The sequence below is a fragment of the Apteryx mantelli genome, chromosome Z (assembly GCF_036417845.1).
Source record: "Apteryx mantelli isolate bAptMan1 chromosome Z, bAptMan1.hap1, whole genome shotgun sequence".
In the NCBI taxonomy this organism is placed as follows: Eukaryota; Metazoa; Chordata; class Aves; order Apterygiformes; family Apterygidae; genus Apteryx; species Apteryx mantelli.
The window spans coordinates 77,194,124-77,217,712 of NC_090020.1; the positions used below are offsets into that span (position 1 = coordinate 77,194,124).

The following is a 23,589-nucleotide window of genomic DNA, read 5'->3' on the forward strand; positions in this document are numbered from 1 at the left end:
TTTGTAATGTCTTCCTCATCGTGCTGGAGGTCATTCTCTAAACGTTACTGATAGAACTACGGCTGTGACTGGTGCTTTGACCTGTTCCTGAGGAGGAAGGGAACCTGCATACGGAAAGTTTTCTCTCATAAAGGAACTGTAAATGGGCCCTGGTGTGTATGGACGGGTGGGGAGGTTCTTTCCTTCCTTTGCGGTTCACCTTTAATATCCAAAGAAAGGTCAACATTTCTTGTTTTTTCTGGGAGGCTTTTCGCAGGTTTTTTTTTAACTGCCTAGAATTGCAGGCTCAAGTACTTCATCCAAACTTTGCTAAATGAAGCGAAGGACAGAGCTCCTCTTCTTGCTTCACAGTTTTACTTCTGGAGCAGCTGAGGTAAGTAAACACAGGGCAGGAAGAAAGTGCTGTTACTTTGAAAGCCTGAACGCTTGCCAGAACACCACCTGCTTAAACCACATCATGATTTAAACCACTGCCTGTCCTCTCGACTCTTCTTTCTCAATACCTGGGTGTCTGTCGGCCTGTGCAGAACTGCCACAGCCGCTCTACTTTGAGGGATGCTTTCAAATCCATGGGAAACAAACATTTAGAGAAAGGGTGAAAGGGGCGAGGTGGTGCCTTAGCTGTGTGGCATGACACCTTCAGAGCCAAGCCCAAGACTTCACCCACCTGCATAGTGTGTGAGGTTTCTGACTTGCATCGGGGCATGCTTTCACACAGGCAGGGCTCCCAGAGCAAGCCAGAACAGTGCCAGACCCTTGCACCATTTATTTTTGTCTGCTGCTTATTCTGACTTGTGGGTGACTCATTTCATTCTTTTGCCTCTTAACGTGTTTCCCCAGACTACAGAAGCTGAATGAAAACATGTTTTCTGAGGATTTAAATGGTGCCCTTCTGGCTGTCAGCAGCTTCGGTGGCTGAGGGCCACACAGCAAAAGGGGTCATCTTTGGAGTCTAAACAATGACATATAAAAACAAGAAGTAACGGAAAGGGAATTAATTTGTCGTCTTCAGTTAGAAAAAGTTGAAGATGTGATAACAATCTGAGTTGTTTTCAGGGCTAGTAAACAGCATTTTCTTCTGAGGATGCTTTGGCTGCAGGTAGTCTGCGTTTAGAGCTCAGTAAAGCACAGCTGCTGTTCAGACGTGCTTGCCTGCCAGATGGATAGAAACGATGGGGCAGCGTTACACCTCGTAAAGTTGTGAACACGAGATCCTGGCTGTATTCTAATGCTCCAATTTTGTAGCGTTAGGTGCAAGTGTCTGTGTTGAGCTCATGCTGGTCTGGAATTAAACATTCCTGATTTCACATATGTTGTCTCACTTCATCCCAAAATGAAAATTTAAAATGGGAGATCATGCCACACGAAGTGCGTCGCACAGGCTGCCTGACGTGGCTGGCATGAGCAGCACCCTAATGTGGGCGCGCGTGATGAGATGCAGCTTCGGAGCTTGTGAAAAGGTTCCTGTTGTTTTCATACACTGGAAAATAAGCTATTTTTGGTAGTCTCGTGGAAACGTTCTGGAGCGGCTGCTGAGGAACCTCAACGGCACAGCTACAAACTGAGGCCCCGCTGCAGCCTTGCCCCAGCGCGCAGGCTGTTCGGTTGGCCTCGTCCCGGCCCCGCTCTCCTCGCCCGGCTGCACGAGGTACCTGTGAGAGCAGATGAGGCGTTTCAGTAAATGCCCAAACCTCTCTGTGGTGCCAAAGCAGATGAAACCTGGAGATGGAGCAGAGTTAAGCTGAGGTTATTTATCCTTGCCAGAGCCCTGCTGTTCCCAGCTGTTGTTCCCTTACATCTAAGGAGGAGGCTGCTTTTATTAAATAATCAGCCGTTTAGTGATAAATGCCAAGGAACAATGCTCAAGTGTCTGATTTGACTGTCTCTACTGCTTCCATTGCAATGAGCTCAAAACTGTGTTTACTGTTAAAAACACCCTTTTAAAGGAAAGTCAGCTCCTAAAATAACCTGTGTAAATCCTCCCTAATGGCAGTGATGCTTTTAAAGCCTTCTAATCAAAACTGCAAAATGATTTTTTTTTAATTATAATTTTATTTACAGTTTGAAAATTACCGTCAGACTCCTGCGGTGGTTCTGCCTTCCGGGTGTTAGGGCAGCTGGCAGCCACGGCGCTTTCCTTCCCCCGGTGCCGGCGGGGGGCCAGGCTGGAGACGGAGCAGTCCTTCCATGGGGTCGCGCACTGCGTTTGCCTCTGCTTTTGGGCACTTGTTGCCTTTCCCCTGGCGGGGAAGGGGCAGGGGCTGCCTGGGACTCTTTGGGAGCTCGAATTGCCACACCAGGATCTCAAGTCTGAAGGCCCCAGGGACCCACCTCACCCTGCGATGGCAGTACGCAGTGAAGGAAGCACGAAACCCAAGGATCATGGCATCCCAAGGCGTCTGGGAGCGGGTCTGGCGGCCTGCGGCACGCGTTGACCCCCCACGCAGCCTGTCAGGTTTGCTCCCATCAGCCAGGAGAGGTCCCTAGCTCACTGGCCAATGTGTCGTTCACATCCAGCTTCGTCTTTCCCCTGGTGTGACAGGTCTGTGCTGATCTGTGAGGAGCCAGACAGGCTGCCCTGTGCCGTAAAACTCCTGCAGGCAGGGAGGGAGGAGGGTTTGGGGCACCTCCTCTCCCCATCCAGCGTGGTGAGATGGGTGATCGAAGGTGAGGAGTGCCACCGTTGTGGAGAAACATGAATCAAGGGGCAAAGCTCTCTGTGAAGATGCTGGTGACACAAGTGGCACCACCAGTCCTGCTGCTGGGTCCTGTGGGGCTGCAGCGTCCCTCGCTGGGAGGCAGAGCCTGCTTGGGTACGGGGCTGTGCCCTGTTTGCTCTCAGGCTTCTCCAAGGAGAGGCTTGGGGCTGCCCCTATGGTCAGGACAACCCTGGCGTGAGAAGCCTTCTCATGGGACCAGACAGGTGGGACCCCTCTGGGGAAGCGGCCGAGCCCTCCTCGCCCTGAGGCAGGATCCAGGACCTGACCGATCTCAGAGGACAGTTGCTCCCATCCCCTGCACGCTTGCCACAGCCGGGGCCCCGTTTTGCACCATGCTCACGGCAGCTCCCCGGGACCATGTGGTCCACCCCATCCTGCAAGGATAAGGCTGGCTCTCACACCCGACAGCCTTGCCGGTGAAGCAGGGTGCTGGAGAGGATTGACTGTGTAGGAGATGGGCTCTGAACCCTGTTTGCTTTGCCTGGTGCTCTTCCCTGAAGCAAATCCACTCCCCTCATCCTTGGGCGCCTGCACCCGCCTGGATGTCTGCAGTGGCATGGACCAGGCAAGGATGGAGGGCAGGTTTGGAGGTGGACAGGGGTGTGAGGAGCACAACTCAGCCCCACTGAGCTTTGTGCCTTGCGACATGTCCAGTCCCGGTCCCTTGGCTCTCATCAGGTGACAAGTGGTTCCTCCGGGGATGAAGCCTGCGGTGCCCTCTGATGATGCTCAGATGAGGAGTTTCCCTGCAGCTTGGCCCCGGGCAGCTCAGATGATGACTCTGATCTCGCAGGCTTGCAGGGCGTTTGGCTTTACTATGCAAGGACCCTCTGTGCCATCCCATGGCTCGCATTCCAGGCATGGCTTTTTGGAGAACCTTCAGGTCCCATGTGAAGAAGAGGAGGAGGATGGATGGGTGAAACAGCCCTGACAGCCAGGCTGGCTGGGCTCCGGGCTCCCTGCTGGGTCTGGGTGGCACCAAGCCCCTCCGAGGAGGCAGGACATGGGCATGAGGGGTACCAACGGGGTTGGTACGCTGTGCTAGGACACGTCACCCCTCTCCAGCCTCATCTCGTGGCCTGGCACTGCTCTAACTAAGCTGGGGCAGAGCAGCACCTGGGACGAATGTGGGACCTCACCACTGGGACTCAGCAGCTGGGCAGCGGCTTGGGCCATTGGCCGGCCACGAGCCTTGGCTGAGTGGCCAGAGCATCCTGTGTGCCCCTTCTGGCAACCCCCAAAAGTGGGGCTCGCACGGCCCTGCAGGCTTGCGCTGCCATGGGGAGAGCCCCTGTGCCCTCCGTTGGCCCTCAGGTGCTGGGGTGCGTGGGGGCTGTGGCAGGCCTCAGGGGCTCTGCCGCCACGGCCCGAGGGGGTGGCTGGAGGGGATGAGCAGGGGACAACAAGCCAGCGAGTGTCCCCACGCCAGCAAGAGTCATCTGGGCTTGGGAGCGCGGCGCTCCACACAGCTTCCCCGCGCGCCCGCTGCGCCAGCCTGCTCCCCTTCCTTGCACCAGCCCAGGAAACGCTGGGGAGCGCGGAGGCTGCGGGGGGACCCTGCTCCCGAGGGCGGGAGGGATGAGTGCTGGGGTGAGTCGCGGCCTGACCCCACGCTCCAGAGGGAATCGGCTCCCCGGGAGCCGTCGTGGCCGAGAGAGGCTGGCGCGGGGCCGTGCGTGCACGTGCCTGCATGTGTGTGCATGCATGTGCGTGTGTATGTCTTCATATGTGTGTGTGCATGCGTGTGTTAGGGCAGGACGGGGCCGTTAAGGGCTGGGCAGAGCAGGCAGGGCAGCATAGGCAGGGCAGGCAGGACAAACAGCACGGGCAGGACAGGGCAGGCAGGACAGGACAGGACAGGACAGACGGCACAGGCAGGGAAGGGCAGGACAGGACAGGGTAAGCAGGACAGACGGAACGGGCAGGACAGGGCAGGACAAGACAAGACAGGACAGGACAGGACAGGACAGGACAGACGGCACAGGCAGGGCAGGCAGGGCAGGGCAGGGGAGGCAGCGCGGGCCGGGCCGAGCCCGCAGCGCCCCCCTGCCCCGGCGGCGCTCACCGCCGCTCACGTGGGAACGGGGCGGAGGGGGCGTGGCCGCGGCGGCGGGCTCGCCCAATGGAGCGCGGCCGGCGGGGGGCGTCAGCCAATGGCCGGGGGCGGGGCGGGGGCGGGGCGCCGCCGGGCCCCGCCCGCCCGGTGCCGGCGGGAGGGAGCGGGCAGCCGCCGGGCTGCGGCACCGACGGGGCGGCCCGACCCGGCCCGGCCCGGGCCCCGCTCCGGCCCCGCCGCCCGCTCCCCGCCCCGCCGGCCGGGGTCCCGCCGCCTCCCGGGGCGGCCCCGGCGGGGCGGCGCGGCTGCCGCCGCCGAGCGGAGCCAGGTAACGCGGGGTCCCGGGCCGGGGGGGGCGGCGGCTCCGGCGGTCCCGCTGCCGGCAGCGGAGCGGCCCCCGCGGGCGGGGAGGGCGCGGGGCCCGGCGGCCCCCTCGGCCCGGCTCCCCGCTGCCGGGCATCGTCGGCGGAGCCGCGAGCGCTGCCCCGGGGGAAGGGGCCCCCCGCTCCCGGGGCCCCTCGGGGCTGGGGAGCCCGGGGGTGCCGCGCCCCCGGGCCTGCCCCACCGGTGCGGCGCGGAGGGTCGAGGGCGCCGTCGCTGCCCCCGTGCAGGGTGCGCTTCACCCCAGCGAGTGCGTGCGAGGGGGGGTTAAACGCTCCCCACCCCAAATCCCGTTGCCCGCTGGCCCCGCTTGCCGGGCGTCCGCCGGCCGCGGGGGACGGGGAGCCGTGGCCCGGGCGGCCTCCCAACGCCGTCCAGATGGCACGGCAGGGACGGAAAGGAAAACCACATGGAGGGTGGAGAGGAGGCTTGAGCCGGGCCAAGCGCGCTTTGAGTCATCCGGAGATGTGCCGGCGGCGCGAGAGGGAGGTGCGGGTTGGGACGGGGCGCTGGAGCGTCGCCGGGCCGCGTCCCCCTGTGTGCGCCTCCAGTCCCGCGTGTGCCGAGCTGGCGACTGGGAGACGGTGGCTGGCTCTGGCCCCACGTGGGACCGCAGGGGCCGGCGAGCGGGGTGTGGAGTGGAGTGTGGAGCTCCCAGGGTAACCGGGAAGGCTCCCCGTGAACGGCAGGTGGGAGCTGCTCCAGCCTCACAAACCTCTGCGGAGCCCCTTGAGCCCCGGGGGCCGCGGCCTCGGAGGGGAGCAGCTCCGTGTCCCCGCAGTGGGTCCCAGCATCCTCCCGTCTGCTGGGAGCCAGGCAACTCCAGAACCGGCTGCTGGGGCCAAACCGGGTTCTCGCGGTCCCGTCTCCATCCCGTGCCCAGGCAGCCACCTCGGAGGAAGGTGCGAGAGCCGAGGGCAGCGGAGCACCGGGCTCAGCGGCTCTGCCTGGCGAGCGCTAGCTTCCCTCTCCTCTGGCCCTGCTGGTGCTGCGCAGCCCCTGCTTTGAGGGACAGGAGAGCAGTGGGGTCCGTGTCGTGCCAGCTGGCTCTGGGGAGGGGCATGTGGCGAAGGCCTCCTGCAGGAATAAAGCTGAGACCCGACCAACTCGGTTAACGCCAGGCCAACGGCAGCAGGAGCCGAGTGAGTGCCGTGGCTCCGCAGCGCCTGCCCGGTGCCAAGCTGGAAAGCAAGCGGGAGCGTCTCTTCGGGGACTCCGAACCCCTCGATGGGGGGTTTGCGGGCAGTTGGCAGCTCCCTGCTCCGGAGGCAGGAGAAAAGGCTGCTGGCAGCTCCGTCTGCGGGCTGCCCCGAGGGGCTTGGGCACCTGCCCCCCCCATCCCGGTGGTGACAGTGACTTTCTCCCTTCCAGGTGCATGAGGGAGGAGCAGCATCCCGACGTCCCCGCGGCGCTGCCGGAGGAGGGAACGCTGAGGCCTGGCCGTTGGGTCCTTTTCAGCTGCAAGCATCGCTGGGAGGTGACAGCCGAGGTGGCAGCTCTGCACGGCTAAGCCGCGATTTGGCCACCGCCGCCCTGCTGCCAGCGTGGCCCTGCTCATCCGCTGGGCTGCGATCTGGGCGGCACGTGCCGAAGAGCCATTCTGCCTTCCCCTCCCCGGAGCGGGGGCCCAGGCTGGAGGCAGGAGCGCTGGGGGGCTGCCCTGCTGCCGGGACCACAGCCGGGGCCGGCAGGAGCTGCGGCTGTCCCCATCGCCCCCCGCCAATGCCTGCGGGCGGACGCTGCGCGCTCCATCGCTGCGCCGGCATCCGGAGTATCGGGCTGAGGCCGGGGGCTGGCTGGGGGCCCGGCGTTTGCCCGTGGAGCGGGGCTGCCCCGCCGGGCAGCGGCGATGGGGGCGGCTCTCTCCACCGGAGCAGTCGTCGCTATTTCTTTTAACTGCATCATCGCGTTGCTCATCCTCATCCTGTTCCTCATCCTCTGCAAGGCCTGCAGGACCCCGTCCTGCCCGAAGAAGAGCCCGTCCTCCGACACGGACGAGACAAGGAACGAAGAGAAGTATCTGCTGCAGCCGTGAGCCGCGTGGCGAGCGGGCAGGCGGTGCTGAGTGCTCGCGGGAAGGGTCGGCAGCCGAGTCCTTAATCTCTTGTTGCTGCCCTCCGCCCGGACCGGGTCTGCCGAGGGCGCTGGGACTTGGTGGCTGCCTGGCTGTGCCGACGGAGCTGCGCGAGTCTGGCCACCGCATCCGCCCTGGGACCGGGCTAGCTGGGGTGCCGGGATGAGAGCCGAGGGGACGCTGAGCCGCTCGCGGGCGCTGGGAAGCTGGGCAGAGCCCTTCCTGCGTGTGGTTTTGGTGCTCAAAATCTCCGCGGACTCCTGTGGTGCCCATGGGGATGGAGGAGAGCCAGCGAGCGCTGCCCTTGTGCTCTCCCGGGAGCCGGCCAGCGCGGCGGTGGCTCTGCCCTCGGGCAAGCCCCGCGTTCGGGACTAGCCGGGGGGCTCCTCTGCGGCCCTGGCAGCCGGGCCCCGCGGCCACGCTCTGCCCTTTGCTTGCGGACGGCTGCCAGCAGCTCGGCGCGTCGCGGACCTGAGCGGGGCAGGTGGGGGGCTCGCAGCGGGGCTGGCACGGGGCCCGTCTGGCTGCCCCGCGGTGGCACGCAGCCAGCGGGGCCCAAGCAGCCCCAGCGGCTGGAGCTGGGCCTTACTGGTCCCCAGCGTCTTCGGGCAGCGGGTGCTGGGGAGGCCCTGGGAGAGCAGGGGGTGCTGGGCAGCCAGGAGGGTGCGGACGGCTGCTCGGCCTGTTAGTCTCCTCCAGCATGAGCACCAACCCTGCCATGCAAGCAAGCCCGGCAGGGGTGGAGAGCTGGGGCAGGGATATTTGGAAGCTGCGGGGAGGAGGGAGTCACGGGATGAGCTGCGGGTACCCCCGCAAACAGCGCTGAAGGGTCTCCCAGCCCCATCGCTTGGGGCCCGCCAGCGGGTGCCAATGCCGGGGGGCAGGTCTGCCCCATCCTCCAGCCCCACTGGCTGCCGCCTCGCTGCCCAGCAATAGCCAGAGCAGGGCGCTCCGGGGCAGCCGCTCCCCACGGGCGCAGCCGCTGCAATAAGGGGCTGGAGGGGTGGGCTGCACCGGGGGGGGGGGGTGAGAGCCGCAGCCCCCCGCAGGCATGGCCCGTCCCACATCGGTGCCCCGCCATCGGGTGTAGCTAACATGTCCCTTTGCTATGGTGTTTTTACTAGACTAATAAACCAATCGTAGGACCCAGGCGGCGTCTCCGAGCTCTGCCCTGTGCCCCGGTGTCACGAGCGCCGCTGGTCCCCGGCCCCAGCTGCTGTGTGCCCTGCTCCGGCGGCGATGGCCGATGCCGGCTCATCAGCATGCAGCGAGGCCACCGCGGCTCCTACTGCCACCGCAGCCACGCGGCAGCTAATCCCTCTGCTGCAAAGCACCGAGCGGCGAGCAGGCGCTGCAAACCGGAGCAGCCGGCTGCTGCTGCAGCCGTCGGCTGGGCAGAGGCAGCCGAACCCGGGCCAAGCCCCCTCTGGGGAGAGGGGAGGTGCGAGCTGACCGAAGCTGGCGGCAGGCAGCTGCTCTGATAGCCCGGCTTAAGCAATGGCATGTCCCTCTCCAGGCTAGGTCCCCACGCATCCTCTAGCCTGGGCTCCCACCCCAAAATAGAGGGGACCATGCGTATGTGACCCCACATGTGGCTGCGGGCTCCTGTTCATTCGGCGGCTGGTGGCTCCGGCCACCACTTGCGACGGGGCAGAGCTCCAGCTCGGGGCACCCTGCTCTGCACTGGGACGGTGCCACCCGGGGCATCGGGCCCTGCCGGCCACCGCTGCAGCCGTGAGGTTTCACCAGGGCGGGGGGGGGGGGGCAGCCGAAGCCATCCCTGCCCTCACCAGGGCTCTCGCTCCGTGCGAGGCCGGCCGAGAGCGGGGAAGAGCCTGGCGCGGCGAGCTGCCGGCTGTCCCCAGAGACGGCTCGGCGCACTGTGGGCCCTTCAGCAGCGCTGTTTATTCGTCTGGGCACGGAGGCGAAGCGTTGGCGCTATGCAAAGCGCAGGCGGTGGGGGGGGGGGGGGGGGGGGCCGCGGCTCGCATGACAAGCAGGCGCTGGTCAAAGGAGGGCTTGTTTGCCCGGCCCGGCGGGGCCAGGCGTCCCGCTCGGCCGCAGGAGCTGCCCGCCTCCCGCCGCTCACTTCCCCGCCTGGCCGGCCGGCTCTCGCACCAGGTTAAGCAGCTTGTCCAGCTTTGCGATTTCCACCTCGGGGCCCTTCTTAACCTCCTGGCCTTTCTTCTCCTGCGGAGAGAGCAAGCGAGGCAGAGCGGTTAGCGGGGAGGACCGCAGGCAGGGGCGGGGGGAGCCTGGCACAGGGCCCGCGTGGGGGAAGGATGCCGGAGGATGCCGTGTCCTGGCTCACGGCCCTCCTTGAGGGCAGATCCGGAGGGGGAGGCATCTGCCTGTGCCCAAAGTGCCCCCTCCCAGGGGCTCCTTCCCAGGGTGCTAGAGCAAACTGCCGGCTGTCTTAGGAGAAATCACTTGGCACAGGGGAAATACGCCTGTCCAGCTCGGTCCTTGCTTGCTTAGGAGCTGCGGGAGCGATGCTCACAGGCCTGGGGGGGGGGGGGCAGTGAAGGGTGCCCATCCCACCTAGTGCTTTGGGAAGAGCATGTCCCGCCTGCCGGGTGGCTGCAGCACCAGCACATCGCTCTGATCTGAGCTTGGGGACTGGGTGCGAGCACCGCAGAAAGCAGGTGCCGCCTGTGCACAGGCGAGCGGGAGGGCCAGCGCCCTGGGGGAGCCGGGCAGTTGGGGACGCCGCCTCTGGAGAGGCAGCAGCGGGTCCCTGAGCCCCAGGGCGCAGCAGGGGGGAGCATCACCAAACCGGCTCAGCTGCAGCCCGCGGAGAGCCGCTCTGCCTGCTGCCCCTCGGCATCCCCGCGGCAGTGCACCGCAGGAGCCCGGCCTCTGCGCGGGAGACGCTCTCGGGAGGCTGAGGGAGCGGGGCACACGGCGCCTGAGCAAGGAGGCTGCTGCCCTTTTACTCTCCCTGCCTGGAAAACATCGGTTCCCCTCTCACTGCACCAGATCCTCTAACAGCCTCGGGGTGCAGCAATTACAAATGTGCTTCTTCCTCTGGCGCTGGAAAAAAACCACCAGGGCACGACAAAGAGAAAGTTGCGCACTGAGCTGCGGAGATTCCTCTAGGTTTCTCTAGCAAAGCTGGGGTGCGCTGAAGTCAGCAGGAGTTCAGCCCCCCCCCCCCCCCCTTCCAGCTATGGCAATGCTGGGAGCCGGCACGGGTAGGTGGAAGCGAACGGACACGTGGCGCCGGCTGCTCCCCTGCCCCAGCACGGCCCCGACAGAGCAGAGGTTTCCCGCAGCTGTGGAGGACGGGTCTGGGGGCGAGAGCAGCCCTGGTTTGAGCTGCGCTGTTTGGAAACACCTCCAATTTGAAATGATAGCCCTGGCACGGACCAGGGTTGCTTTTACTTCCCAAGCCCACAGGTTACACACGGGGAAGGTGCCGGCTTGCGTCGACTCCGTTAACCGAGCAATGCCCTTGGTGGCTCCGGGCTGGGCCCGAGGAGCGATGTTTATACTAACGGCCCACGTCACAGCTGAGCATCTCCCTCAACGAGCGCGTTCAGATAAACACAGCTGCTTGGGGTATTTCAGGACCCAGCTATTTCTCCGGGAGAGCTGCTTCGCTGTCTGACAGCATTCGAAACCCTCCCTGTGTCGCCCTGCGTCGCCCACAGCATCGGGCACAGGGTACGCTAAGGAGGCGACTGCTCTGCCGTGCTGCTCTCTCCCGGGAAAGGGAAGATGCCGAAGGGGTCCCTCCCCCCGCTCCCTCCCCCCCACCGGCCTTGGTCCCATGCCCTTAGCTCCCTCCATGGGTAGCGGCAGCGAGGGTCCCGGCTGAGCCTCCAGGTATCAACGCCAGGCCATGCCCGAGCCTTTCCGAGGTTACTGGCCGCAAGTCAGGCTCAGCTCCGAGCCCCCCAGCTGCCCTAAACCCCCGACCTTCCCAGCTCGGCTCCTTCGCTGCCTCTGAGCATCCCGGAACAAAGTCACGCACAAGGAGGTAATGAGCCGTAATCAACCCGGAGCCTCCAATTTAGCAGCAGCATGACACAGAGAAGGAAAACTGTAACATCCTTGGGGGGGGGGGGGGGGGCACGGGAGCAGAGAGCTGTTTCCCTCCCTTTCTGCATCTGCTTTCACCGGGGCGAGCGTGCTGGGGCCGAGCCGAGCCGGCAGGGCCGATGCGCGCCGGCTGGCGGCAAGGCGGACACGGCCCCTCGGCGCCTGCTTCAGCGCACGCCGGGGCTTCACACAAACCAACGGGATTCAGCCGCGCCGGGCCTCCGAGGAGGCAATCTCCCTGCTGTCTGCAATTCCCCAGGTTGCTCGGGGTGCAGGGCAGCCTCGGCCCCGCGCGCGGCCTCCTCGCCACTCTCCCGGCTGTTGGCCACCGCCGCCAGGCACCCAGCGGCGGAGCCGAAATCGCGCTCGCCGGGCGCTGCCGCGCGGGGTGGAGCAGAGCCCTTCCTCTGCCTGCCTCCCCGCTCACGCCCCATCCACGTGGGCTGGTCGGGAGGCGAAAGGGAGCCGGTGCAAAGCATCCCCCCTGCCCCCCCAAACGGCGCTGACAGATGCAGAGCTGAGCTTACGCGGAAGGACTGTCCCCGAGGAGGTGATCGAACAGGTACCGGAGCTACTCGCAGCAACATTCGCATCGATTTTGCTCTCTAAGCGTTCCCAGCGAGAGGGCGAAACGCTCTCAGCTGAAGCAGCGAGGAGGAAAGTGTCAGGAAAGCGCCTGGCTGGGGACGGCCGGGGCATCACCAGCTCCGCACGGGGACAGACTCTGCCCCGCTGACGGGGCAGGACCCAGGGGAGGCGAGAGGGGGCCGAGACTCCCTACGCACATCGGCCCAGGGCTGGCCCTCCAGCCAACCCCCCCCGCTGCCTTGAATTGCCCCACGCTCAGGCTCGGGCAGGGAAACTGAGGCACGGGGTGGGGGGGTGGGGGGGAACCACTGGCTCCTGGCCCTATAGGCAGTGTGGGCACAGCTGCTGCAGGACCCTTGACTGCCACCTCAGACCCAGTGCGAGTACTGACGCTGAAAGCAAAGTGGCAGGCAGAGGACGACCGAGCTGGAGCCACAGGGAAGGAGGAGGACGGGCTGTTTGAAGACCCCGGATCCGCTGCCCTGAGAGCCCCAGCCCAGCGCTCCACAAACTGGCAGATAAGGATCTCCACATCCGTAATATGGGAGTCATTTAAACTGGATTCACTGCTTCTTGGCTGATGCCTTCCCCCCCCCCCCCCCCTTGCTGAGCAGTAAAATGCCAAGTGAATAAAACCTTCCCATAAAACCCATGATGCTGACACTTTTCAGCAACCCATTTTTTTCCCTGTTGGTGGAATAATCATAAAACATCTGCTGTAAGGTTTGGATTAAACAAAACAAAACATGTTTATGCTTTAAAGCAGCAAGAGTATCAACCATGCTGGCAAGGATATTGATGGAAAATTCCCCCTAACTTCCCGGGAGGAGGACTGGGCCCTTTCTCTCCTGCCGAGTCCTGGCCGAGGGGCACAGGCCTGGCTCTGCCCTGAGGGACTCCCTCATGCCGAGGACACTCCCAGAGCCTGCTGTTCCCAGCAGGATGCGATTTCTAGGCACAGCTGCATGATCTGACCCCCTTTACAAAGCATCCCAGTGACTTAGGATGCCGGCTTCCCATGCAAAGGGGGTTTAAGCTTTTACAGGCCAATTTAGAAGAGGATGAGGAGCTTCAAGAAGACACCAACATAGCTGTCTAAAACTCCCAGATGTCTCCTTATTATATTCAATGGGAAGAGGCATCCAGTTGCCAGGACTTCACAGGTTCTTTGCTTTTTTAGTTGCCTAAATCCCTTGGTAAACCCAGCACACCGGAGGCTAGCCCCCTGTCCCCTTCTTTCAGTAAGAGGGAGGCTCCTAGCCATTTCTGAGAGCGGGGCTGTGCCTGGTGCCCAGCAATAGCTGAGGCTGGAGAAGACCTCACCTTCTTCCTTCCTACCCTGCTCAGGACCAAGGCTGGTCAAGGTGAAGACCCCGAGAGTGAGGGCTCCTCCATTAGCAAAACACACCAGTGACGGGACCAGGGAATTCAATGAATGAAGGCAAAGACGAGACTTCCCTGGGTCATTTCTGATGGAAAGACCGAACAGACCCAAACTTTGCTGTGAATACAATAAGATTTTTCACACCGACTCCGTGGACCACCAAACAAATACGAATCAAGTAGGTGCAACATGACCTGCAGCTCTGAAGCCTTCCAAAACCTACCCCCCCCCCCCCCATTCCTATTGCAACCCAATGCTGTTACATTGCGGGTGAACCTGGAGCATGCTCTGAGCCTTGACACCCCGCAGAGGAGCCGAGGCCAGCTGAATGCTAAGCTGGAAATGATGTCTGTACTAGGACCACTTTCGGGCTCTCAAGAAGCCTATTTACATACAGCAGCAATGAGCTTATCAGCCACCAAGAGCCTGGAGTTACACTCACAGCCTGATTTGACAGTGTTGCTCCTGGCCCACAGAAGAATTAGCTGACAGACTAGAGATAAGGATTTAGGCGTATTTTGCTACTGTTTGGAAATAAATGACGCAGGAAATGTTCTGCTGGCAGGGAATGAAACCTGCAGAAAAGCCCAGGGGATGGTTGGGTCATTCAGGCATCAGCAACCACACAGGATCTTGGGGCTTTCCACTTTCCACGCCGAGGCACTGGATAAGCCAGACACTGACTCCATGGATGCTTGTTTGTCTATCTCCAGCTAAAGCTGGTGCTATTCAGGGAAAATACCTCTCCTTACTGTAGCTCACATATTTGGCTCAGACCTCTACTAGCATCTGTATCAGGCTGTGTCAGGGCACAGGCTGGAGAGACAGGTCTCATGGTCCCAGGTCTAAGCAGACTTCCTGTGTGACCTGCTGTTGCTCACTGGAGGCTCCCAGTAAAGCCACTGGAACCAGCAAAGACACCCCAATGGGCCAGCCTGCTCGCTCTAGCTTGGCAGCACACACTGTGCCAATAAAGCATGGGAGCAAGGATCGGTGACATCCGACCGTCAGGAGGTGCATAAAAATCGGATCAGACCTGGCAGGCGCTGGGACTATCAGAAGTGTATAGACCACTGAAACCCAGGAGGTCTGGGCAGATGTTTCCTCTATCTAAACAGCAGGTACTCGTGTGCGGTGTGCCGCAGCGCGGACTGGCTTAGAAACACCCATGCGAGAGGGGAGAGATCATTTGCTGGAAAGGCCAGGCTCCAACAGCAGCTGATAGCCCACAGAAAGGTCAAATCCTCACCCATGGTCGTACGGAAAGAAAGCCGTTGCCACAGATCCATGTCTGCTCTTTGCCAGAGACAGGCTGGGATCCCATATCCATGCTCACCTCCTTTACAGTGTTTTTTGTCCATGCAAAAATATTCACACAGGAGAAGCCAAACCCTTCCCCATGTGTTTCTTCTGGCACCAGCAAAGCCAGGTCAAGGAGGAGTTTGGTTCAGCCAACCTAGGAGCTCTTGCTTTTTTACTCAGGGCCGCGGCATGATCTGTACTGACCCTTAGCAAGGCGCTTGGGAAATATTAAGCAGTGAGCAGCCAAAGCATGATGTGGCAAGTTGTGCTAGCAGGATTTAATGAACCGTCAGCAGCGCCAGATTCTGGTGGAAGAAGAGCTGCCAGCTGTAACAAGATTAGGAGCATTAGACACGGGGTGGGAAAACGCCGGTACAGCTGCTGCGGTTCTGCTCGCTCAAGACGCAGCCCAACGAGGATCTCTGGTGAAGGGCCTGCCCTCAAAAGGCACTTGCTAGCTGGCCTGATCCAGCTGTACACCCTGGCTGAGCGCGTGTATCTGCTAAACACTTAATGCTACCTGCTTAGCCTGTCCCACACCGGATACAGTGCATAGCCTGGCTGCAGTGGCCCCCAGCATGGGGAACGCGGGGATCGTGCCGGTGGGCACTGCAAGGCACAGGACGGGCAAGACCACGGTTACCTCATGTCTAATAAAGGCTTAGCACTGAACTTCTCTATTCGGGCAGCTGAAGAAGAGGTTTGGCTTCCAGCCACGCTGAATGCTCTCTCCTCTGGCTAACTTCAGAGCCTTGAGCAATGTCTCTTACACACCACTAATTTAGGCACCTAAATATAGCCGTAAGAAGTCCAAATTTAGCAGTCGTGCATGAAAACTTGAGTGAGCATGGCGAAACCAAGCACAGACAGCGCCTGGGGCGGTTCATGCAGCTCCTCCTGGCTGGGCATTATAATGACACTTTAATTCAATCTGAATTTATCACCACTGCCAACAGCAAAAAAAACACCAAACATATTTGAAACAGTCCCTAAAGAGAGTCGGAAATGTGTCTCGAGCTGCTTAATCTGTCCAGGAAGCCCCCCTGCAGCAAACGCAGAGATGGGGCATGCTGCACCGCCTGTGCGTGCGCTGCTCCAGCCCGGCCAAGCCGGACACGCACCATGAGGATTAAGCTGTGTCCTTGAGTCACCTGGGTGTGAAACCTCCCTCTTCTGCCTTTTCCGCATCAGTCACTTAAGGGCTCAAAACGGGGATGTGGTAGCGACCCTCAGTTCAAATATGTCCAAACCACAGCCTTTAAAGTTAAGGCTGCATGTGAAAGTTATTCAAAGACATTAAAGTCTGGAATGGACCAGCTGAGCAAATAACCTTAACTCTGCCCTGCACTGACATTGCGAGCAACTGTGATTAGGAAGGCTGAGCAACAGGCTCTCTTCTCCCGGATTAAACCAGGCTGGGTTTTGCCAGCCCTGGGGACACTTTGGCTGCACTCTAACTGCAAGCAGCGTGTATATGTGTGTGTGTGCGGAGAGGGGATTTTCATAAAATCCAGCATTGCCTCCGGGCATCATTACCCTCTGTCACTGAGAATAGCCAACAGCAGCCGCTTCGAAGAGGGCAGCTGGGTGAGACAATAACACTCACAAGGCTCATGGAATTGATTATCAGTCATATCAGTTCACACATTTAGCAGTAAGCGCTGAGAAAATTCATTGTGTGCTCTGTGCGCAGCATAACTACCCTCCCCTGAGCTCTTCAGGCTGCGTAAAAGGGCTGGAGGGGAGTAGAAAGCCCTAAAGGTTTTGCTTCCAGCCCAGGGAGACCCGGTGGCGGTGTGTGCGCGTGCACGTGTGTGCTTCCCCACTAAGCACAGCTCGTCCACCCCTTTGCTTAGGGTTGCCTCGCTCGATGAATGGCAGAGGGAAGGGATGCTTTTTGCCTGGGGGGGGACAGGCAGTGCATCACCCACCGCCCTCAGACCCCGGATCCAGCCCTGCTGGGTTCAGACCTGCCAAACTGCAGTGTAGTGTGTCTCTTCTGGGTGGGATCGATTACTTCAATTAGCTATTAGTGGAAAGCCCTCTTACCAAAAGCCTGCCCACATGTTGCATACTATAACGGCATAAAATGTAAAATCCGGTGGGAGCATTAGTCCCTGTCGTTTTAGCCGTGGGACCTCCCAAACACAAGCAGCAGGGAGGCAGGAAGGCAGCAGCGGCGCAGGCTCCCCTGGCTCTTGGGCCTCCCAAGAGGAGCCACACCTGCGGCACGTTGGCTAGGGCTGCGACCCCCCGCAGCGAGCGGCTCGGGCAGGCACAGCACCCGCGCTCACGAACATCAGTCCCCTCCAAAGGGACGAAGTCACGGAGCCTGCCCCACGGCGCAGAGGAACCGCGGCGGTCTTGAGCTGCAGCCCTGCCTGCCAGGTGGCAGGCAGCACCGTCAGCTTTCAGGCACCATTTCTTTATCGCTCAGCATCTCTTATTTTTTTCTTATTGTAGGTTTACATCAGTTTCATTGTATGACAGCTCAGTAAGCCGTTACGGATTAGAGTTTAATAAAAGCAACTAAACGTGGACTTGGAAATGCAGCTCCAGCAATACTTTAGTGCTACCGTATCTCACATGGAGTAACATCTCATGAGAAATCCTTCACAGTGGAATGAGCAGTATATTTTAAAAAGTTGTACTTTGTTTTGCAATACTTCTTTCTTGAACCACCATATATCACCTCTGATCACCTTTTAACTGCCTTAAGAAAGTTCAACTGTTGTGTCTTTCTTAACACTGCATTTTCTTTAAAACTTTTGCCATACCAGGTTTTAAATATAAAAACATTTGCGTAGAACACTTCTTTTTTGCTACTGACATGGAAGTGTGAGAATATACTTCTCTTCGGGTAAATACAAGCATACAGGAAGCAGAGTTTTGCTATGAATAGAAGTGAAAATAAAAGTCTATGCTCCTAGATGCCATATAGTTAATAACACTAAATGCCAATGGCATGAAAGATGTATTACAATTGATGATACTGTTGTGCTTACTGAAAGAGTTCAGTTTGCAATTTAACGTCAGGCCACAGTACTCGCGCTCTCCTGTTCTCTATGACTGCACTTGAACTCAGGGATGCTCCAGAAATATCACTAGATATTTCAACTGCATGAACAACACATTCTAGTGTGTAGGTTTCATTTAAATCACAGCGTCATTTAAAGCACAGCTAGGAGAGGCCCTCAAGCATCCATTACTCTGCCCTGGTCCATGGCAGGAGCCAGTTTTAAATTGCTTCTGACAGATGCTTGTCTAGTGCTTGACCTGGTCCTTGGGGTGCCTGGCACAACATGCCCTGAGCAGTGGATTTTCACGCTCCACTCCCATCACCTGCATGGCCATCTCTTTAAAAAACCTTCCGTGATGCCAGCCCACCCCCTGATGGCTACCAGCGCTTCTCCCTCACCCCTGCTAAAACCTTTGCCCTAAGCCTCACACTGCTGTCTTACAACCTCAAGGCGCTGCCTTCCTCACCCCACCAGCCTGGCACCTCCCTAGAGCCGGGGCTCATGTCTCTCTGCACCTTGCTGCTTCCAGCCTCTCGGCTGGCCGTGTTGTCCTCGCTGCTCTCCTGCTCGTCACATCTTTCAGTGCGGTGCCCCAAATTGGAGCTGAGGCCTTCGCGCCGCTCAGCAGTGCAGAAGGATCAGCTCATGCATCCTACTTACACCTCTCATTCACAATCCCGATCTAACACCTGGTTCTTCTGCTATGGCAGGGCACTGCTGGCTAGTGTTTGAGATCTTCTGCAAGCCTCTCTAGCCAATTATTCCCATTTCCTTTTCTTCCTCTCGTACTTTGCCTCTGCCCTCATTGAAGTGCATCCTGTTTATTTCAGACCGTGCATCCAATTTGCCACAAATTAAATGGCTTGCACAGAATCTCTTTGCCTGCTGCACAGGAAACAGCCAGGCAAATTACAAATGCCACACAAATCCTCCCAGGCCTGAAAACTAGATACACTATTACTCTGGACTATGTGGGAAGTCGTGCTAAATCACTTAATCAAGGACTGAGTTATGATGCAGCATGCAAATCAAGGCTTAAAAAGGATCAGCAAGAAGCTGACCACAAGACAAGAGCATGGGAAATCCTGCAGCTAGAAGGGCTGCTTTTCCCCAGGATCTGACCCTCTTACAGCAGCTGAGAAATCACGTCCTGACCCAGAGAGAGGCAAGGCTCTGCTGTAGCCCACCGCGGTGCCCCTTTGCTCTGTAAGCTCCTGGTTAGCAGCTATGCTGGCATCAATCCTTTCCTGAAGATATCCTGGGCATGGTGCTGTTCGGTGGAAGATGCTCATTGCTGCCTGTTGGCATGTCCATGCAGCCTGCAGTGATGTTGGGGCTGTCTTACGCCCTCCCCATTCATGTTCAACAGGCACCCAATAGCTCCACATAAGGGTCTGAGTAAGAGATATTTGGAGAAGAAAAGGATTTGCCTTGGAGTGACTGCAATGCAGGCCCGAGGGCTGCAGGATACAGGATAAACCAAGGCAGGAGAAAGCCAGTGATGTGCTGGAGAGCGGGGCTGGGGAGGGAGCTCAGAGATGCTCTTCTAGAGCGCAGACGCTCGTGCAGCACCTCGCTTTCTTCTGGGAAACCCCAACCTGGTTAGCAACTGCCTCCTCTATGGGAAACAACCCAGAACAGGCAGACCTGAATATTGGCTCCCTGGCACACAGCGATGGCAATGGGGATGAGGATGAGCATGGGCATGGGCATGGGGATGCTCCTGTCCCACCAGCAGACCCAGAGTCCACAGGTGCCACAGAGCTGTCCGAGCTGTCCCTAACAATGTCCCACTCTGCTCCTGCAACTCCCAGGAGCACGGGGGTCTCGTGGGTACTGTCTGCAGAAGAAGATGAGGTGCAGCCTGACTAAAAAAGCAGATTTAGAGCCTGTGCTCAGGCTAAGCTGTCCAGGCGGGAGGCAGTCATTTTAATGACAATCCAGTCTTAAGATGCTGATCTGGCTCCAGTCCAAGTCCTTTTACTAAGCTCCTTGACATCCTGTTTAGAAAAGTATTATTAAAATCTAATTGCTTCATGCATATATTGCTGTTTTAATTATAACAGAAGCAGAAGAGAGATGCGAACAGTAATCAGTCTCTCTGATGATAATACACACCCAAAGAAGGAACTGGACATGGGAAAAGCCAATCCAACATCATCTGCTGAAACCAGGGGATATATTCCTAGTGACTACCCATGCTGCCAACAGCACGGTCACAGTGCAGCCAGGGTGGCCTCCATGAACTGCTCTTTGCTTTGAGTCACTGACCAGGATGCTGCATCTGAACTAATTTTATGTGTTTGCTGTCTCTCTGTTGTACCGAAACATAATTACTTCAGTGCCATAGACCAGCTAAATCCATCTGCTCAGCTGGCTGCTGAAGCTAATGGAGTTTCTCTGCAATAGAGTATAGCAAAATAAAGGCAAGCTGTGAAGAAAACAACATAGAAGCCATTAAGCTCCTTAAGGTGAGCACTTCCCAAAGTAATCTCTCCATCACTCAGCAAGTCCCACCAGTACCACCAACAGAACGAGGTGAACCAGCAATCTACAGCTTCAGCAAGATAGTGGCCAAGCTGGCAGGAGCAGATACTCGATAATTAATTGTTAGACTTAAGGACTAGAAGGATCCTATTAGCAGAGGTTAACTGAAGCTGGGCACATGCCTAACACAATGAGGGCTAATAAGCTACATTAAAACAACTGTGGTACAAAGCCTGTCTCCTTACTGAGGCTTACAGCAAGATACAGCCCCAGAAGGGTGAAAATAGCCTGCTTAACTTGCCCTTCCACACACCAACAAACATGGCCTGATCCTTGCCCCACTCTTTGTGCTGCTGGAGGTGGAACAGATGGAAGTGGTTAGGGCATCGATGCACTGCAGCTGCCAGGCAAGCAGCCAGAGATCATCCTGGTTTGCCCTTGGAGGAGAAATCTCCTTGGTGGAGATAGCGGAGATCTTGCCACATCTGGGCACCAGTTCTGGCTGCAGATGTCCCCAGTACGGTCAGATCATCATCTCAGGAGGGATGACTTCTTCCCAGGCTCTCCTGTTTCCATTCTGAATCTGAGTCCATGCATGGATCTTCTTGGTATTGTCCAGGTGTGAGGAACTGCCTGAAACCCACAGGGATGTCATCAGGCTGCAAGTCTGGGAGGAAGCAATAAAGACTGAAAAAGAATCTGATGATATTTCAGGAGCCCTCAGGATGATAACCAAAACTGTTCTTTTGCATCAGCGCTGAGGAGATGCCTAAACTGATCTAGAGGAATAGTGGAAACAATTGCTTGATAGAAATAAAAGCACTTTAAACAGTCGTTTGGACTAAATCAGCTGTCATCTGCTTTTGTTCCACAACGGAGAGAAACAAAGAAGGGAACAGGATGAACAGGCAGAAAAAATCACAGGGGCTGGAATGAGAGCGCTCTGTTAGAAGGGAGTTTGAACAGGTAGGGCAGCTCAGGACCTCTTCTTCCAAGACATGATGATCTAGTCCATAGAGCACTCCTGACCTTAGGGAAGTCTCAGCACTTACACATAACCCACCGCTTCTCCTGTAAAACAGTTAACAGAGTGGATCCTGTTTGTAAAGTGTCCTGAGATGTAGACACCACAAATGCCAAGGAGACACGATTCTTTCACCAGGCTTTGCTGATCATGTTCTTCCCCTTCACCTGGGGGGAACAGTCAGCATCATTCAAGAGTAGGGTGAAACACAGCCCAGAAGTGGCTGTACTCATGTGTTACTGCATGTCCAGCACTGCACAAGCACCTGTGCACCAGGAAACATCCTGAAGAGAGATGTTTTCACAGCTGGCAACCAAGTAGGAAACAGAAGACAGAAAGAAGCCATTTGTGTTCAGAAAATTAAATCCAAATTTAATTCCAGTAATTATACTGTCATTAACACCCTATTTGCCATAAAGATGCATAAAATCCCCAAGTGAGAAATGCATTTGCTCCAAAGGTGAGAAGAAGGTAATTGGGGAAACACTGCCAGTTTTTCCCTACACTATAAAATCCATAAGTAGTCTGGATCACTGTGAACAGTTATTGCTTGTAATTTAGATTCCCCAGCAACAATCTGTAAATGAGCCAGACAGCCAGAAATCCAGCAAGAGCAGCAGAGAACCTGAAACAGAGCTGATTTATTCCAGCATCCCCTGATTTAACTATAGACAAATGCAATGTTTCCTATGTGGCCAGCTGGTTTGATGCTGTTGTTGCTAATACAATACAAGTCAAACTCTCGCTCCTCTTCCAGCTGAAATCACACTGCACTGGAGTCCTTGATGAGTTGCTCCAGCAGGCCCTGGACCAGGTCTGGGAGTTGTGTGACACTAGCATGGCCAATGCACAAACACATGTAAGACAGCTGAGGGCCCTAGGACTATTTGTCAGGCACCAAGGGCAGGGAGGGAATTATTAATGTAATGTTGAGTCCCTGGACTGTAGGAATCTAATCCGAGCTCTGCACCAAGGCAGGATCAAGGATAGCCAAAATCAGCCCCGACAGATGTTTTCAGTACTTTGTGCAGGTCTTTACTGAATTCACCTCCTTGATTTCAATCCACCTCTCCAATGTTTCAAGGTCACGTGGGAATCTGATCCAAAGTCTTTCAAAGATCTCATGATGCCCCATACCACCAGACCCTCTCAAGACTTTATAGTGAACCCTCTGCTAGCTCATCCAAGCAATGAATGCAGAAGTTGAAATGCCAATGAGAGCAAAAATTAATCCCCCCAAGAGAGATCCACAGGCTTCTCTGAAATGCCATCTGAAGCTGACCATGAACCACTGATAACTGCTCTTTTGGGGTGATTTTTTAGCCTGGTGCTCATCCCACTCATGGAGTACCTTTACAACCCCTGGCTTAGCTCAGCCATGAACTTGTCATGTAGATCTGCAACAAAAGTCTGAAGAAAGGCAACCATGTGTAGGTTCCCTCAGGAGAGATCCGTAAAGCCAAGGATGGCTACAGGGGCTTAGGGTGTTAATCACACTCAAACTCTGTGTAATGCCATGGAGTAAGAGTACCTGTCAGTCTAGTAAGAGGCCTAAATGTTCAGTATTTCCTGTCATACAATGGATACAGCTTTAGCAGATTTTCTCCAGAAGGCTGCAACACAGGCAGGCAGCTCAAAGCCAGAATGTGCTAATTAAGAAACACAAGGCAAGTGTTAGTGACAGAAGCTTTGGGAGGCAGGAGGAAATAAAGAGGGTGAAGCCCTCTCACCTCCAGTCCCTGGTGCTATGTGATGCCACACACTTCAGTGGACTGGAAACAGGAAAGGAACTTCTCAAGGAGTAAATAATAAGTAAGATAAGGACATGACGGCTGGTGCTGGCTCAGAGGAGCATCAGCTCTTCTGTTCGCTGCCCCAGGTGATAAAAAACAGATTGTAAAAAGTCTTCACTCACAGTTAATGTGTGGGAGAGTTCCAGTTTGACCTAATAGAAGAAAGGCAGAAGGCAGTTCAAGGGCTGAACTGAGATGTTGAGAAATTGTACTGAGTCCAGCAGAGGCCACCAAGATAGTCAAGGGCTGGAGCACCTGCCCTGTGGGGAGAGGTTGAAGGAGCTGGGCTTGTTTAGCCTGGAGAAGGGACAGCTTCAGTGGGACCTGCCACCAGCCTTCAAGCTCCTAAGAGGAGGTTATTGGGAAGATGGAGCTGGGCTCTTTACAGGGCTATGCAGCAGGAGTATGAGAGACAACAATCATAAAGAGAAACAGGGGAGGTTCCAACTTGACATAAAGAAGTTGTTCTCCTCCACAAGGACAGTCAGACACTGGAACAGGGGCTCAGAGAGGTTGTGGGATCTCCAGTCTTGGAGGTTTTCTAGATGAGACTGGATAAAGCCCTGAGCACTCTGGTCTGATCTCATGCCTGACCCTCCTAGGAGCTGGAGGTTGGACTGGAGACCTCCTGAGGTCCCTCCCGACCTGAATGCTTCTGAATTTGTGAGGGTGGCAGTGTGTCCTTGTGTATCCTGCTGACTGGGAGGTAGGACAAG

The 23,589-nt window shown here is 57.5% G+C and overlaps 1 protein-coding gene across 1 annotated transcript in view; it reads right to left on the reverse strand.

The window, feature by feature from the left end:
• Positions 1–9,118: 9,118 nt before the first annotated feature.
• The window catches only part of DNAI1 (dynein axonemal intermediate chain 1), a 147,868-nt gene continuing 133,397 nt past the window's right edge, over positions 9,119–23,589 (reverse strand). The window contains exon 21 of the mRNA XM_067316457.1: positions 9,119–9,421. Coding sequence (XP_067172558.1) covers positions 9,317–9,421 — 105 coding nt within the window. The 3' untranslated portion in view covers positions 9,119–9,316. The remainder of the gene's footprint in view (positions 9,422–23,589) is intronic.